The 16,322-nt window shown below is 57.3% G+C and overlaps 1 protein-coding gene across 4 annotated transcripts in view; it reads left to right on the plus strand.

Moving 5' to 3' along the window:
- RASSF5 (Ras association domain family member 5) overlaps window positions 1-14,610 on the plus strand; it is a 64,297-nt gene extending 49,687 nt beyond the window's left edge. For 3 of the 4 annotated variants that reach the window (XM_051821274.2, XM_051821275.2, XM_051821276.2), the window contains 4 exons: window positions 9,963-10,073; window positions 10,670-10,967; window positions 11,489-11,604; window positions 12,884-14,491. In XM_051821274.2, the coding sequence (XP_051677234.1) occupies window positions 9,963-10,073; window positions 10,670-10,967; window positions 11,489-11,604; window positions 12,884-13,036 (678 nt within the window). In that variant the 3' untranslated portion in view covers window positions 13,037-14,491. Of the gene's footprint in view, window positions 1-9,962; window positions 10,074-10,669; window positions 10,968-11,488; window positions 11,605-12,883 lie in introns of all 4 variants that reach the window. The other variant, XR_011381389.1, reaches the window with a different exon arrangement.
- The last annotated feature ends 1,712 nt before the right edge of the window (window positions 14,611-16,322 follow it).

Raw genomic sequence — 16,322 nt, forward strand, 5'->3', positions numbered from 1 at the left:
TGTGCGGCTGGAGCCACACAGCCTCCGTCCTGCTGCCTGATGGCTTATTCTGCTTGGCAGTGTTTGCAAAGTCCGTGCAGGCTGTAGCCTGGGTCAGCATCTTCTCTCTGCTTACGGCCGAATGATATTCCGTTGTGTGTCACGCTACATTTGTTTAGCCATGCGTCCGTCAACAGTCACTTGAGTTCCTGCCACACTTGGGCTTCTGTCCACAGCGCTGCCGTGAGCGCGTGTGTACAAATATCCAGTGCGGTCCTTGCTCTTGTTTCTGTCGGGTGCATGCCCAGAAATGGGACTGCTGGATCGTGCGGTAACGCCGTTTAATTTTTTGATGAATAGTCAGACTGTCTTCTGCCGTGGCTGCCCTGTGTTACATCCAGTAACAGTAATGCACAAAGATTCTCATTTGTCCACAGGCAAGCCTCTCGTGTTATTTCCCTTTGCTGTCTTTAATAACAGCCATCCCAATGGGTGTCAGGTCCCACCTCATTGTGGTTTTTATTGGCATTTCCGCAATGACTGGTGATGTCATATCTTTTCAAATGCTCATTGGCCATTGATGTAGCCTCCGTGGAGAAACTTCTCTATTTGTCTATTTAACTTACTTACAAGATGTATTTATATCTTTTGTCCATTTTTAAAAAGTCAGAAATCAGGGTTGCTCCTTTTTTGACGTTGAGTGGCTGGAATTCTGCATCTATTCTGGATGTCAGTTCCTTATGAGATGATTGGTGGTGGCTTCCTCTTTAAGGTGGTTCTGAAAGAGCTGAGTCCAGTGTTGGGAGGGACTGGGTCTGGGCCAGGGTGCTGAGCCCCACCCACTCGGCGGACTCACTCCTGGGTGCCCTGGGAATACAGAGATGGAAGCGGTACAGGTGCTGATCTGGGAGTGCTGCTCGTGGTCTAACTGGGCGAGTCAGGCTGGTATGAGTAACACTGCTTTGTGAAGAGTGAAACCAATGCTGGAACAATTGGAGCCTAAGCCGCCATTGTTAGAGCACCCACTAATTCCAGGGAAAAGTGGGTATTCCAGCAGGTATGTCAGTTCCAGGTGTAGGGGACAGATTCTGTCTCCAGCTGAATGGTCAGGCTAAGGGCTCAGGGAGACCGAAAGGAGGCTGGAGGCCAACATTGTGGCGTAGTGGGTTAAACCACAGCCTGCGATGCCATTATCCTACATGGGCACCAGTTTGAGTCCTGGGTGCTCCACTTCCCATCCAGCTCCCTGATAATGCACCTGGGGAAGCAGCAGCAGGTGGCCCAAGTCCTTGGGCCCCTGCACCCTCGTGGGAGACCCAGATGGAGTTCCAGGCTCCAGGCTTTAACCTGGCCCAGTCTGCCTGTTGCAGCCGTTTAGGGAGTGAACCAGCAGATGTAAGACCTCTCTCTGACTCTGTCTCTCTCTCTCTCTCTCTGCAACTCTGCCTTTCAAATAAATAAATAAATATCTCTTAGCGAGTATATATAAATAAGGCTGACCGAGGTGAGGCTGGGACCTGCTGGAAATCCCATAAGGAAAGCTTGCAGCTTTCCAGGGCATGGAAGTGCCCCAGGGAAGCTGCCGTGGCTGTGTGTGTAGAAGGGGAGTCACTCTGTTCTGCCTGCGTTCACACTCTAGATCTCTGGGGGGCGCTGTGAAGGCCAGGAAGAGGGAGTGGCCGGAGGACAGAGATCCCCTGATGCCGGCACTCTCAGGAGTGGGTGCTGGTGTGAGCCAGGACTCCCATGAGACTTCTGTAAGGCATGAGGACGTTTCCTCTCCCTGCGTTTGGGGTGTGTGTGTGTGTGTGCGTGCACGCTGGTTTCACTTCAGGGAGCAAATGTCGAGGAGCCCTGTAGTGTGCCCAGCACTGTTCAACACGCAAGGTCAAGTCCTTGACCTCTAGGGTTTGTGTTCTTGTGACCGAGCTGCAGGGTGGTCTTTATTTTCAGAGGCAGCCAGGGCGACTGTATCCTTGCGCTGTGTCTAGGTGGGGCCATTAAAGCCTCCAGAATCGAGGAGATGGCAGCGCGTCACAGAGGACAGAAGAGTACACAGTGTCCGCAGGACCTGTCCTGGAGAGGAAAAGTGGAGGGGTCCCTGGGGCCAAAGCAGCCAAGTGTACTGGCTCACCCAGCACTGTCCTGGTTTTCTAAGGGAGGGGGGAATTTTTTTTTAAATATTTATTTATGTATTTGAGAGGGAGAGTTACAGAGGGGGAGAGAGAAAGACAGGTCTTCCATCCACTGGTTCACTCCCTAAATGGCCATAATGGTTGGAGCTGGGCTGATCCAAAGCCAGGAGCCAGGAGCTTCTTCCAGGTCTCCCATGTGGGTTCAGGGGCCCAAGCACTTGGGCCATTCTCCAATGCTCTCCCAGGCCATTAGCAGGGAGCTGAATCTGAAGTGGAGCAGCTGAGACATGAACCAGTGCCCACGTGGGATGCTGGGCCGCAGGCAGAGGCTTAGTCTACTACACCAGCAGGTGGGATCTTCTATCCACTGGTTCACTCTCCAGCTCGGAGCCTGGAACTCCATCTGGTCTCCCACACCGGTGGCAGGAGCCCAAGCACTTGGGCCATCTTCTGCTGCCATCCCAGGCGCATGAGCAGGGAGCCGGATGGGAAGCAGAGCAGCGAGGACTTGGCCCGGCAGTCTGATACAGGATAATGCCAGCAGCGCAGGTGGCGGCTTAACCTGCTGGGCCATAGAGCCAGCCCTGAATGGTTTTAGCATTGCAGATCTCCAATCCTGGTCACCCTAGCTGGACTGAAGAGCTGGAAATACGGCCAGTTTATCCGTGAGACACTGGATTTCTAATTTCCTTTAAAACCAGGAAGGAAGAAAATGAACTTGTAGGTTGAAGAAAGTGTTTTAATATATTAAGGTGCTTCTCTTTATACCTGTGCAATCATCAGATGTAATTGTGTGTGTGTGTGTGTGTGTGTGTGTGTGTGTCCGTGACCGTGTCCTGGACGTGCTAGTGCCTCGGGATCCACTGAAATGAGCTCCATTCCATGGAGTGGTCCAGGCAGTGTACACAGCCCTTGAGGCTCGGTCCTGACTGGGCTGTGCTTGTCCTGGTATGAGCTGGTGCACCTGGCTCCACCCTCCTCCTTCGGATAGGCTGTGGGCTCCTCTCCCAAGGTGCCTTTCACAGTGTATCAGTAACTCAGTTGCTGCTGGCTGACTGCAGTGCCATCTGCTCCATGGTCTTGTCCTTGGGGATTTCACTCTTCCCCGCTTTTCACCGCAGAGCCCGGCCCCGCTCGGCACACACGCCGGCATCCTTTTGTCCCCCTGCTGGTCCGCTGTGTCTTTCCTTGCTCTGGTGTGAGCAACCATTGGAGAGCACGGTGGAGGAGTCTCCAGCCGTTTGTCTGGGGACTTGGACAGGACCAGAGGGACCTGTGTGGATCAACGCCGCCGCTGCCACGAGTGGAACCCATCCCAGAACACAGGCCCTCTGGGACCTGGGGGGGGGTCAGCCCATCTTGACAGTTTCCCTTTAGGGCACACTCAGCAGGAGTGGCAGGTGGCTGGGGCCTGGCTAGCAGCTGCCCGGTCGTTCTCCTGCAGGGCGCACCTGAGGCTGTCCTCCCTGATTTAGGCCGAGATGGTGCCCCCCACGCCCCCACCCCCACCCGTGGGAGTGAACAAGTTGCTGCTGGCAGATTTGCTAAGAGCTGAGAAAGAGGAAATGTGGCAAAGGTTCATGGTGAACGGCTTCCCGGCGTTTCGGGTTCTGGGTTCCTGAATCGTGGGAGTTTAGAAAGCGTGTGCCTTGAGCTTGGCTGACATGGGGTCTTGCCGGCAGCAGAGAAAGCAGCTGGTGAGCCTCGAGCAAGGAGAGCGGAAGGGGTAGAGGTGTTCTCACTGCTCTCTGAGGCCATGGCCAGCTGGCCCCCAGAGGCCCCAGCCCCACCCTCTTCTCCGAATTGGAAGAGGAAGCGGTGATGAAAAACCCACCCTATCTTCTGTGTGAAGTCTCAGCCCTGGGACCGGACCTCAGGGCTTCTCTGGTGGGGCTTCTGGACTTCACAGAGCAGGAAACAGAGGCTCTGAGACAGGAAGTGCCCTGCCGGAGGTCACGTGTGCTCTGAGGGTCTCATGTGTGTGTTCTCACCAGCAAGCTACACAGTGCTGAGCCCCGGGCTGGCTTCCATCCATGCCTGCACGTCCTGGGCATCAGCATTTCAGGGTGCAGGCTGGTGTGGGGTGCTCCTGGCCCTGGCTGGCTCTGGGCGGGGAATCACACAGGCCCCTCCTCCCAGTCGGCAGGCACCCAGTCACCAGGTATTCATCTGAGGCGGCCTTGGAGGTCAGCCCAACGTTCAAGCAGGCCCTGCAGAGGGTGCCAAAAACGGGGAAGCACCAGCCAATAGGTCTGCCCCCTCCAGGTAGCCTCAGACTGGGGAGATGGGATTGACGTGCGTGAAGCAATCACTGGACAGTAAAAGGGAGTGTATAATTAGATGCACGGTGCAGTCATTCATTCGGGCTGTGAGAGCCCCTCCTTAGGTCCTTGCAATATGGATTTCATGTTAGCACACGGCTGCGGAGGTCTGTGACACGTGGTGATCTGCAGCTTTGCTGCGATAGGAATCTAAGGCTCTGGCTGGTGTTTGGGAGTCAGTCCCAGGCCATGGATGAGCCCAGCTACCCAGCCACATCCCTGTTCCAGCCTGCTCTCTCCCCTCCGCAAGCACAGCGCCAAGGGAGCGATCCAACCTTTGCTTGTGATAAGTGTCCAGTGAGAGCCAATTGCAAAGACCCATTAGCTAGCAGTGTGGGTAATGCACAGGAAACATCAGAAAGTGCAGTGTAGCAGGAAGAAAGGAACCAGGACAAAAAGTATCCACCTGCCTCCACGTGGGGCTTACAATGCCAGAGATCTGAGAGGCTGGGAGAACAGAGAAGGGGAGGATTGCTGTGGGCTGGAGAAATCTCATCAGGCATCTACCCAGAGAAGATGAAACTAGGGGAAGTGGGGAGGGGTCTGTTCCAGAAAGCATGCAAAGTACAGGGCGGAGCAAACCACACCGCAGGGGCCAGATTCCCTAAAGAAAGCTTTATTAGAACACAGCATGCTCACCCCGTGGCTGCTTTTGTGTAGTTACAACAGACTGCGTGGCTGCAGAGCCGAAGATGTTCGCGATCCGGTCCTTGGCAGAGAAAGTTTGCCCGCCGGTGGCGGAGAGGAAAGACTGCAGGCACAGGGGCCAATCTAGCCTAAGTGCCCAAGGAGAGAGTGAGGCGAGAGGGGCTCAGGGGGCTAGGGCTGTGCGCCCCGGGGAGGAGGGGAGCAGCACAGGCCCAGGACAGGGTTGGTGATTTCTAAAACACGTATGGAACCATGCTCTCGTGTCACTCTCGTGTCAGTGCTATGAGTCAATAAAGAAACGTTATCCCAGTTTATGGATGAAGAGACTGAGGCTTAGAGAGGTTATCTGACTCTCTCGAGGTCACCTAGGCATGGGAGTCCTGGGGCTGGGCCCTGGGATGCCACGCAGGTGCGTCTCTCTCAGAACTCGGTCTAAACCGAAATCCAAGGTTCACCGCACTGCCATTCCCAGGGGAAATTTTTTTCTCTTTATTTCTCCACCATGGGCAGTAGGGGGCTATGGATGGTTCTTGAGCAGGTGCTTATGGGGCGCTGCCCGTGAGTGCCACAGGGCACACAGAAGGAGAAGCAGGGGGTAGGTGACTCAGGAGCTTCCGTCTAGTTGGAGAGAAAGACCAAGCTGGATGGCCTGTGTGGAGGTTAGTGTAAGTAGATGCATGTTCAAGTGCCGGACAGTGTCGTGTTAGCTTTAACCATCCCGTGGCTCAGGTCCTTGCCTGTAAAATGAGCCTACTACTAGTAATGTCGCTCACACATCTGCTCGGAGGGTGAAATGAGTGAATTCGTGCTGAGCAGAACAATGCATGGCCCATAATGAGTTGTAATAAAGGCTCACCGTCGTCGTCATCATCATCACCATCATCATCACCGTCGCCGCCATCCGGGGCTGGAGCAGCCAGCCAGATGGTGGGACTTATGGCGGGCAGGAAAGCGGACGTGGTGGGAACAGCAGGCACGAAGCAGCAACTGGCAGTTGGAAAGGAAGGAGGGGGGAATTTGAGTCAGGAAAGGGGCCTGGATGTGTAGGGCGGCCCTGGCACAGAGGGTGGATCACCGTCTGCTCGGCCAGCCCTTCCTTGGGCACCACACTCACGGCTGCTGCTTTTGTGGGCTGCCCTGGGCCGCCTGGGGCCACCACAAGCTACAGGACTTGTTCAGGGAGAACTGCTGGGAGCATGGGGTCTCTTCCCCCAGGACCAAGGCCAGGACCACGGCCAGGGCCACGGCCAGGGCCACGGTGAAGTCTTCACCTGTGTCACTGATTCAAATGCGAAAGTAGCCAGTGTGTGTTGCTGACTCTGCTGGGAGGTAGGCCTCCCTCCCGCCTTGCCAAGGGCGTGTTAATGGAACCTGAGACTCCCTCCTTCAGAGACAGCATCTCTGCTTGCACCCCTCAACCCAGCCCCATCCCAGTGACCACCAGAGCCAGGAGATGGCACAGCCCTTGCCCACGGCTTAGGACATGAGACAAACCTATTTTTCAGCAGTGCCTGGGATGTGCCCAGTGCGTGGGGAACGGCTCGGCCATCTGGCACCGGTGCCAGGGGCATAGTCTGAGCAGATGAGTTCCGTGGCAGACGCTCTGAGATGTGTGAGCCCTGCTGGGGAGACACCTCGCGGGCCAGGGCCTGCACCTGTTAAATTATGACAGAGTTGCCAGTTCCGCCTCCATCCGGGGATGGAGACAACGTGCCGTCTGCCTGGTTTTCAGCTTTGCACTCCTACCAGATAGAGGTGAATTTTGACATGGGGGACTTGGGGATCTGGCCGGTGAATGGAACCCAGGGTCTGTGCCTCACCCTTTGAAGGTGACTGCACTATTGATCCTGTCCACCCGGTGGCTACTGCCCCTTAGTTGAACCTCTGGGGCGGTGTCCATCTGTTGGTGTCACGGAATCTGCAGCTGATAGGAACCTTGGGGTCTGGGATCGCCTGCACTGGAGCCGCTGCACGCCAGCCTGGTGAAACCAGGAGTCTGAGGACGAAGCCCAGGCAGCCGTGTAGCCAGGGATCCTCAGGCGACTCCACTGTGCGGCCAAGTTGAAGAGCCGCTGGTCTCAGGGCAGGTTGCGGTGTAGCTGTCGAGCCACCCGGTAGCACGCCTGCATCCCGTGTCACTGCCTGGATTTGAGTCCAGGCTCTGCATGTGATTCCAGCTTCCTGCTAATGTGCACCCCAAGAGGCAGCAGGTGGTAACGCGAGTATTTGGGTCGCTGCTACTCACATGGGAGACCTAGGTTGAATTCTAGGCTCCTGGCTTTGGCCTGGCCCGGCCTGGCCCTGACTGTTGCCGGCATTTGAGGAGTGAACCAGAGGATGGGAGATCTCTGACTTTGAAATTAAATGAAAATAAGTAAATAAAAGTAATTTTTGAAAATCTGATTTAAAACAGAAAGAGCCACTGGTCCTGATTCTGCACCCTCTCCCAGGTGGGAAGAAGACCAGCGAGCCCTCGCCCGGGGCTGCAGGCTGATGGCTGGCCTACTTTGGGGGTGACTCATCCAGCCCCTGGGTCGGGCCCTGTCTGCCAGAGCCAGCGTGGGCAGCAGCCTCCCCAGAGCCGGGTGCTGGCATCCCGCGGGGGTGAGCTTTGCAGGTTGGCCACACACAGGCTCCCAGGCAGAGCTCCGGCTCACCACCCACTGGCACAGCGAGGTCAGGCTGCTATCTTCTGCATCAGTCCCAGAAGACGGCGGTGCCCAGGGCCATTTGCATCACTTCCCTAGGTCTGTGGTGAGAACGAGAGTGCTGAGGGAAAGGGGAACAGGAAGGAGGAGGAGGAAGAGCCCCTAGGCCAAGGCTGCTCTGCCCTGCTTCCTGGGATGCTGCTTTTTCATGCAGGAAAGCGGCTTCAGTGTGGTTGGAAAGTTTGGGAACTGGCAGAGTTTAGTTTCCGTGAGCATGAGGAAGGTGTTAACCCCTGAGGTGCCACAGCCTCCGAGGCGGGCAGAGTGGCACAGAGCACAGTCACCATCTGTCTGATTGGAGGCTGTCTGGGCCCACAGAGGGGTGCTGAGCTGCTGGGGGCTGCAGGTGGGGCTCCAGGGCTAGGGGTGTGGAACGAGAGGCTCCTTTCTAAGGGGCCCTGGAGTAACGGACCAGCCATGAGTGAGGCAATCCAGGGCTGCACACTGCTTGTCACTTACCTCTCGCAAACGAGATGTCCTCGGGATGGCTTCCCCCAGGTGGTCTTCAGCAGGTGCGAGGCCAGTTCCAGAGTCTGGGCCTGCGTCCTGGCAGCTGCATCCCACTCTGGTTACAGGTTCCTCCTAACCCCCTTCTCAGGCGACGTGGTGGCCTCTGGGACCCGCCCACTGATCAAACACATCAGAAGGGCATCTCACAGGCCCCTGTTCAGTAGCCACGCAGCCCACGCAGCGATCGCTAGGGGAGGCCGTCCTAGGGCGGGGACGTGGCGGACTGAGAAGGACGAGGTCTGCAGCCTCGTGGACTTGGCACCGCGGCATCTCTGCACCTCTCTGGGCCTCGGGTGTGTAAGCTGTGTGGTAGCAATAATGCTGGTGGACGTGGGGGTGCTGGCTTGGTGCCATCAGCCTTGGAGTCCTGGGGGGAGGGCACTGCCAGGGAAGGGGGTGGCAGCTGACCCCTGCTCCGAGGGCGGGCAGGCTGGAGCCCCGCGCAGACCTGGCCACGCCAGCTCCTCATGGCCGGCATGGAGCCGGACACTATCTCTGTGCGGGGCTGGGCAGTGGCAGGAGAGTGATGTCACGCTGTGCAGGGTCACATGTCCTGTGTCACAGGCCTGTGGGAGGAAGGCAGGACAAACTCTGAAGTGGGTGCCTGGTTGTGTTCAACTGGATGTTGTGACGTCAGAGCAGCTGTGAAACCCCCAAGCAAACCCAGATGCGCACGAGGTGGGGCCCTGCTGGCCTGGAGCCCCCTCTCTGGGCCTCAGTCTCCCCACTGCCCAAGGAGAGCCTTGTCCCCCTGGGGCCTGCCACTTCTAAATGAGGCAGATTCTGCATGGGTTTCGCCCAGCTTGTGCCCACCCTCCCAGCAGCAGGAAGACAGAACAAGGCAGGCGTGACACTGAACTTGGAAATCCAGAGACGCGGTTGAAGGAGGGGGCGCTTGGGCCCCGCGGTTCTCCCTTGAACTTGTTCCACAGGGTGAGGGAGGTGACTGTCTTCTCAGGGGCCCTCTTCCCCTTCCCTGCTTAGGCAAGGGCTGTGTGTAGGAAGAGCAGACCTGGAATCCTGTGGGGTGCTCCACCTGCTGGCGGCAAGCATCTTGGTCAGGGAGGGGCTCTCCCGTGGAGTGGGGCGATACCTCCCACGAAACTGGCTTTGTGAGCACTGAGGGAGACCGTGGGTTCCAGGCACTGGTGCAGAGCCAGGTGTGGCCGGTGCTGGGTCTCCTTGTGGCTCAGCAGGGGCCGTTTTGCACCTTGGTCATCACAGAGGATGAGACACCAGGGCCCGGGTGGTTCCTTCTTATGTGGGGAACGCCCTGGCGGGGGTCTGGGCGGGTGTCTGTGGGCCCGGAGAATCCTCATCACTGCTGTCAGCTTGGGCAGGCGGCAGCTGTGCACACTGTCCCCAACCCCACAGGCCATTTACGCCCTAGGCGTTTTCTTGCATCTCCCGTAGGGGCAAACAGCTCTGCCCACTCTGCAGATTCATGGTCAGTGCCCGTGTGCTGGGCACCTTCGCTCAGGTCTAGGACTGCTCCCATTTCACAAGAGAGAAAAACGGAGGCCACGGAGAATGGAGTCCCTCCCCACGGTGGCACCCACTGCGCAGATGTGGCTCTTACCGGCCACCCCGCAGTGTGGGATGGGACTCCCCCCCTCCTCACCCCAGGGGCCACACACCCACTGCGCTCCTATCTGTTGCAGAATGTCTGCAAGCCCTCGGTGGAGCCGCAGCGCCCACCCACGCTGCAGGAGATCAAGCAGAAGATCGACAGCTACAACGCGCGGGAGAAGAACTGCCTGGGCATGAAGCTGGTGAGTGGCCACGCGCAGAGGGGAAGCGGGGCGGAGCAGGGTCCCATGCCAGGCCCACCCACCTGGGGCACTGGGACATTCTCCTGCCTTGTCTGAGCCTCAGGGGAGTTCGTGGCGATGCTGCCTGCCCCTTCCACCAAGCCACACCAGGATCAGGTGTGTCACACTGTCCCCTGTGATCACACTGTCCCCTGCGGGTGGCCGGCGGCTAGGGCTCTGCGGGGCCTCCCCAGGATTGGGAGTAATGTCCAAGTCACCCATGCACCTGGATCTGTAGCAGAAGCTGCAGGTTCCTGGTGAAGGGGTACAGGAGGCGTGGGGGAGGCTGGGCCTTACAAGGGAGCTCAGCCAAGGCAATCAGATCTGCTTGGTGGCAGGAGTTCGGGACAGTCAGCCTGAGCCCTGGGCAGGGCAGGCAGAGCAGCCCCTAGGTCCTCTCTGGCCACTGCCTGGCCTGTTGGGGTGGCAGTAAGGGGCTGGGAGAGTCCCGTGGGGGTGGGGTGCAGGGCTGAGGGGCCCATGTGGCCATGGCCCACAGGCAGACAGCGCACTACTAGATGGACCACCCAAGCCCTGTGCCCTCCTCCCACCCTCAGAGCGAAGACGGCACCTACACTGGCTTCATCAAAGTGCACTTGAAACTGCGGCGGCCCGTGACGGTGCCTGCCGGGATCCGGCCCCAGTCCATCTACGATGCCATCAAGGAGGTGAACCTGGCTGCCACCACGGACAAGCGGACATCCTTCTACCTGCCGCTCGATGCCATCAAGCAGCTGCACATCAGCAGCACCACCACGGTCAGCGAGGTCATCCAGGGGCTGCTCAAGAAGTTCATGGTTGTGGACAATCCCCAGAAGTTTGCCCTTTTTAAGCGGACCCACAAGGACGGACAAGGTATGGGAGAGAAGGTGCCTCTCTCATCTCTGTCCACACCCACTCACGAGGCCCCTGCCAGTTCTGGGCGGGAGGGGAGTGGGCACCTCCTGTGCCCTGGGGTCCAGGCATCCATGTGGCATTCAGACCCCCATGTGGCAAGGCCCCCCACGGAATCTAGGCATGGCGACAAGAGCAGAGAGCTGGGCAGGGGCTCACGCCTGCTCCCTGGGCCCCTAACTGCACGTGACTCCAGGAAGCCACACCTGGGAAGCCACACATTTCCGATACGCATGGTGGGAGGATGCCACCCCACCACTCCCCAGCTTTTGGGAGATGACGGGAATGGAAACTGCCTTAAACTCCAAGTAGACGCCCAAGATATGCGGGTATCACCTAGCTGTTCCGGTCAGGCCCCTCCCGCTAGATGGAAAGGATTGTGCATCAGCTTCCGGTTAGAAGTGCTCCGACTCTAGGGCCCCAGTCCTGTCCACGTCCTCCTTGTCTGAGCCCAGTGCCCAGCCCCCTCTCTCGGTTTGCAGTGCTCTTCCAGAAACTGTCCATCGCCGACTGCCCCCTCCATCTGCGCCTCCTTGCTGGGCCCGACACCGACGTCCTCAGCTTCGTGCTCAAAGAGAATGAAACTGGAGAGGTGGAGGTAGGTCTGGCCCCTTGGCACAGGCGCAGCACTCAGGGCGCGGAGTGGGTGCTGTCCTACTCCCCTGGCGTAGTAGGGCCAGGCAGCAGGCCAAGGGCTGCTGAGAAGACTGAGCTGGAGGGAGCGCTGGGCTGCAGCTTCGGGGTTTAAGCCAGGGTTGCCGTCAGCCGGGGAGCAAGTCGGGGCCTGTGCCTGGCAAGGAGGATTTTGCATACCTTCATTCTGAGAACTCAGGTGGAGAGGGTGAGAAACTGCCAGGCCCAGGCTGCTTTTGCCCCAGGGCGGCCTGAGGCCCTGCAAGCTGCACTCTGAGCGTAGACCTCTGAGAGCCTGGCTGCCTCCTGTGTCTAAATCCTGACCCACCTGGATGAGGGCAGCTACCTGTCATCAACCAGGACAGAACCAGGCTGCTGCCCCCATGGCCTGCGATGCCCAGGAGGTGGAGTCCTGGGGAGGGTCCTACGGTTGGTCACATGTGCTCAGAGGCCCAGGGTTGGAGGAGCAGTCTGCGGGTCACTGTGAGATCTGGGAGAGCCAGGCAGGGCTCTGTCCCTCTTCTCCACTTCAGGCAGGCAGCATTGCTGCCGCAACCTTTACCTGTCCAGTGTGTAGAGGCTGCTTCCATGTGTGACCAGCGCTGGCCCCGTGGAGCACTCCCGAGCTGGGGCTTGCAGGCCTGGCTCTACCTCTCGTTCTTGGTCTGCCACGGGCGGCAGAGACCCTCAGTTCTTGAGGAATGAGAAAACAAGGGTGGGGTGATGTCCTTGAGGTCACACAGCCGGTGCAGGATTGGGGTCAGGCTCAAGGCCTGGTGTCCTCTTCCACCTGCCGCTGGGGGTCCGGGGTGCTCCTAGCATCACTGTTAAGATCTCAGCTGCCTATGGCCTGGGAAAGCAGAAGATGGCCCAGGGCCTTGGGCCTCTGTACCCACGTGGGAGACCCGGAAGAAGCTTCCGGCCGTTGCGGCCATCCGGGGAGTGAACAGCGGATGGAAGACCTCTCTCTCTGCCTCCCTCTCTCTGTGTAACTCTTTCAAATAAATAAAAATCTTAAAAAAAAAAAAAAAAATCTCAGCAGCTACACAGAAAACTTGACTCTCCAAATCCAAGCACACACAGTGCATGGACAGGTAACTCTTGGGCAGGAGACGCGAGGACTTGCACCGTCGCGGTTCAGACAGCAAAGCCCGAGCCCCGCTCCTTGTCCCTGCCTATCCAGTAGCAAGCCGCGTGCACCGCTGCTGTAGGCCGCGTCTAACCCCCCCTCTCTCCTCACACAGTGGGACGCCTTCTCCATCCCTGAGCTCCAGAACTTCCTCACAATCCTGGAGAAGGAGGAGCAGGACAAAATCCAGCAGGTGCAGAGGAAGTACGGCAAGTTTAGACGACAGCTGGAGGCGGCCCTAAGGGAATCCCAGGGCAAGCCTGGGTAACCGGTCCTGCCGCCCTTCCTGCCCATGCCCTCGGATTTATTTTTAATTATTTTGCAACGGACACTTTTCTCAGGACCCCTCTGGCGGGTGCGCGCGCCTGCCCAGCAGTTGCAGATGAGGCACAAAGTTTCTTCCGTGGACAAGCGTCTGTGCGTGGGAGGGGCGGCCTGGCCCCTGCCCACCCCCAACTGTGGCCCCTGTAGACTCTGTCAGGGGCCACTTCCGTGAAACCAACAGCACTGTCCTCTCAATCTGCAAGCCTTTCAGAAGCCAAATAGTCGCGTCTCTCGTCACCAAACTGGAACCTGTCACCCCAGCCGGCAAAGGAAAAGGAAGCGGTGTTAAGAGCTACGTTCCCTCTGGCTTTGATTCTTCAGTCGCCCGTATTCCTCCCCCTGGGCGCCTTTATTTATGAGTTGGAGCATGTGCCTTTGGCAGGCAGGAGTGTGCTCAGGGCATCGTCCCCCTGCCCCAGGCTGCCTGCAGAGGGGAGATCCGCAAAGTCCCAGGCCTGGGAGCGCCAAAGCTGACTGGCGCCGAGACGCTGCAGCCTGCCCTGGCCCCGCTGGCCCTCTTTGCAAACCCAAAGGCATGTATCTGTGGCCATCGGGTAGTCACATCTTTGTCTAAACTTGCTTTTCAGTTTAAGTTTACATTTAACGTCACTAGAATTCTCATGTGTTTCCACCCAAGGGAAACCAGCCATTGACCACTGGAAGCCTCCCGCTGAGCACGGAAATCAGGCAGCAAGCCTGAATTGCAGATGACCATGCGCAAGCCGTCTTCAGCCTCACCCGACCTGTGAGAAGGCCTGGGCTGCCTCGGCTTCCCCCAGGCCTCCAGCACTGCCTCCCTCGTGCTGAGGAACTCTGGGATCGCCCGGTGCAACGTGAGGGTTTGCTCTGATCGGAGGGAAACCCACAGCCCGGCCAACATGCTGGCCCTTTGCTCTGAAGTGTGGGCTGGCCCGTGGCACCGTGCTCAGCAAGCCCAGGGGCCTGGGCTCCCCACTGACCTCAGTGCCTTTGTCTCCAGAGATAACAGGGGTGACTGCTCGAAGCCCTGAGGCTGGCTTGCTCCTGCCAGGGGAGCTGTGGCTCCTGAGGGGCTGGGGTCCCATACCTCCATCCTGTCTAGGTTCCAGGGCTCTCACGCCCGAGACGTGCCGGCAGACAGTTACTGAGGGGATCAGAGCCCCAGCCCTGTACCTTTGTTCTGGCTCCGGTGTATCGGTTCAGACTTCAATGAGCCAACCATCCCACCAAGCGGCCTGGACTGCGAAGACACTCCAGTGTGGAGGGAAGAGGACTTGCATATTCAGAGCAGGGCAGGTTTTTCCAATCCAGCCTCTGAGAAACTTTTTTTTGCTGTCTTCTGCGTCCCTGAGCCCCTGCTGGGCTGGCTGAAGGCCAAGCTCCCCCGTGTAGGCTCGGAAGTTCCCTCCCTGACCCCAGCTAAGCCCATGCGGCCCCGGGCCCAGAAAGAGTGCTGACCCTTGGTGCTCACTGCCATCTTCAGAGCCGTAAAAGCAACACAGGCTGGCCGCCCTGAAGATTTTCTTAAACCGCAACAACTCGGTGATCTGCCCGCCCACGCTCAGCCTTACCACCCCCCCACCCCCCAGCCCCCACCCCTGCCTCTGAAAGGGGGCAGGGAGGCCCCTCCCCTCAGCCCGTGCGACCCGAGGTTCCTAGAAGGCGTGGCTCCTGCTGCAACCGCTGTGAATGCTGCTGAGACCTCCCTCCCTGGGGGCGGCGTTTATTTTTTGAGAAGAAAAGTCATGTACATATATACATAAAGGCATATAACTATATATAGAGATAAGGGTGTTTATGACGTAAGAGAGTTAGGGGAAATGCAGAGTCTCTAAAGCACAGTCAGACCCGGGACTCGGGTGGGAGGCTGCGCCGAGGCCCTCCCCTCCCGAGGTGGGCGGGGCAGCTGCTGCTAGTGCCTTCTCTGGTGGAGTTGCTGGGTTTGTTTTCAGGATAGTTTCTTTTTAAATGTCTTTCTTATATGAGTTGTAAAAAAAAAAAATAAAAGCCTGTTGAGAATGATTCGTATTAGAAAGGTTTTCCTTGAACTTCACCACCTTAGGGGAGTCAGGGATAAGGATAAGGATAAGGACCCAAGAGGGTCACACCCGTCTTGGCATCCAGTGATCAGAGAATGAAGGCTGCCATCCAGGTAACTGGGAGGAAACTCTCCAAGGGCATGGGCTACAGGTGCTGGGTGAGTGACAGCCCGGAGTGAGAGGAGGTGGGGTTACAGTTAGCAGTCAGAAAGGAGGAGGGGCTTACTGAAGCAGAGTGACCAAGCACCAGGATGGGACAGCCAGGAGGAAGGGAGCCTTCTATTTCTGGTGGCTTTTCAAAAGAGGAATGTGTCTCTGCAAGTTTACAGTCATTTCACCTAGAGGGAGGAGGTTGGACTGGACGATCCCAGCAGTCTGCTCACTTGGGCATTCTCCGACTTCCACCATAGGAACACCCCAGCAATGGTGGAAATAACCAGCTAGAATTACTAAAAAATCTTGTACCTTCCAATGTCGATCACATGCATGCATTTAATGGGGTCCTTGGGCTACAGGGGTTTGTCAGAGCTCATCCAGTTCAGCCTCTTCCTCCTAGAACCCAACATTCTCCAAGAATGGGGCACAACTGGAACATTCAAAAGCAGTGTGTATCTTCTGATGATTTTGCCAATGCCTGGGAAGAGGCAGCTGCTGCTAGTCACTGAAATTCATTTGGTTACAGCATGGGGTTAATGTGGGAATACTTCAAAAAGTTTATGGAAATGCATATTATAAAATAACGGTCATAGGTTTAAAATGTGTGCACCAAAATAAATCTTAATTCCATTTCCCACAAAATGCTCGTTTTTAAGTATAAGGTTGTAGGTTTGACCTTGTTATGGATCAGCACATAGAAGGATCCATCTCAGAGTAACGCCCTCTGCCTTCTCCGTGGCCCTGTGCCGTTCACGAGGTAAAAGGGATGACTCAATGCAGGGCGTCCCCGTTACGGGAAAACCCATTCAAAGCACAGGTCTGGACAGCTCTGTGCTGCCACCGAATCCTCAGAGAAACCAGTTAAGAGTTCCTTTTAGACGCAGCCCTGCCCCTTACGGCTTGGTTTCTTCAAGGATTAACGAGGCAAGAGCACACTTTCCGAGCCTCTGCTCCGCCAGGGTGGTGCGAAGTCGTGTTTGTGAGAACTCTGCATAGTAATGACCATATTTCACTACCACTTCCTCTGGTTTCAGTGTGTTCCCCAAAGTTCCTGTG

Source organism: Oryctolagus cuniculus, chromosome 13 (genome assembly GCF_964237555.1).
Source record: "Oryctolagus cuniculus chromosome 13, mOryCun1.1, whole genome shotgun sequence".
In the NCBI taxonomy this organism is placed as follows: domain Eukaryota; kingdom Metazoa; phylum Chordata; class Mammalia; order Lagomorpha; family Leporidae; genus Oryctolagus; species Oryctolagus cuniculus.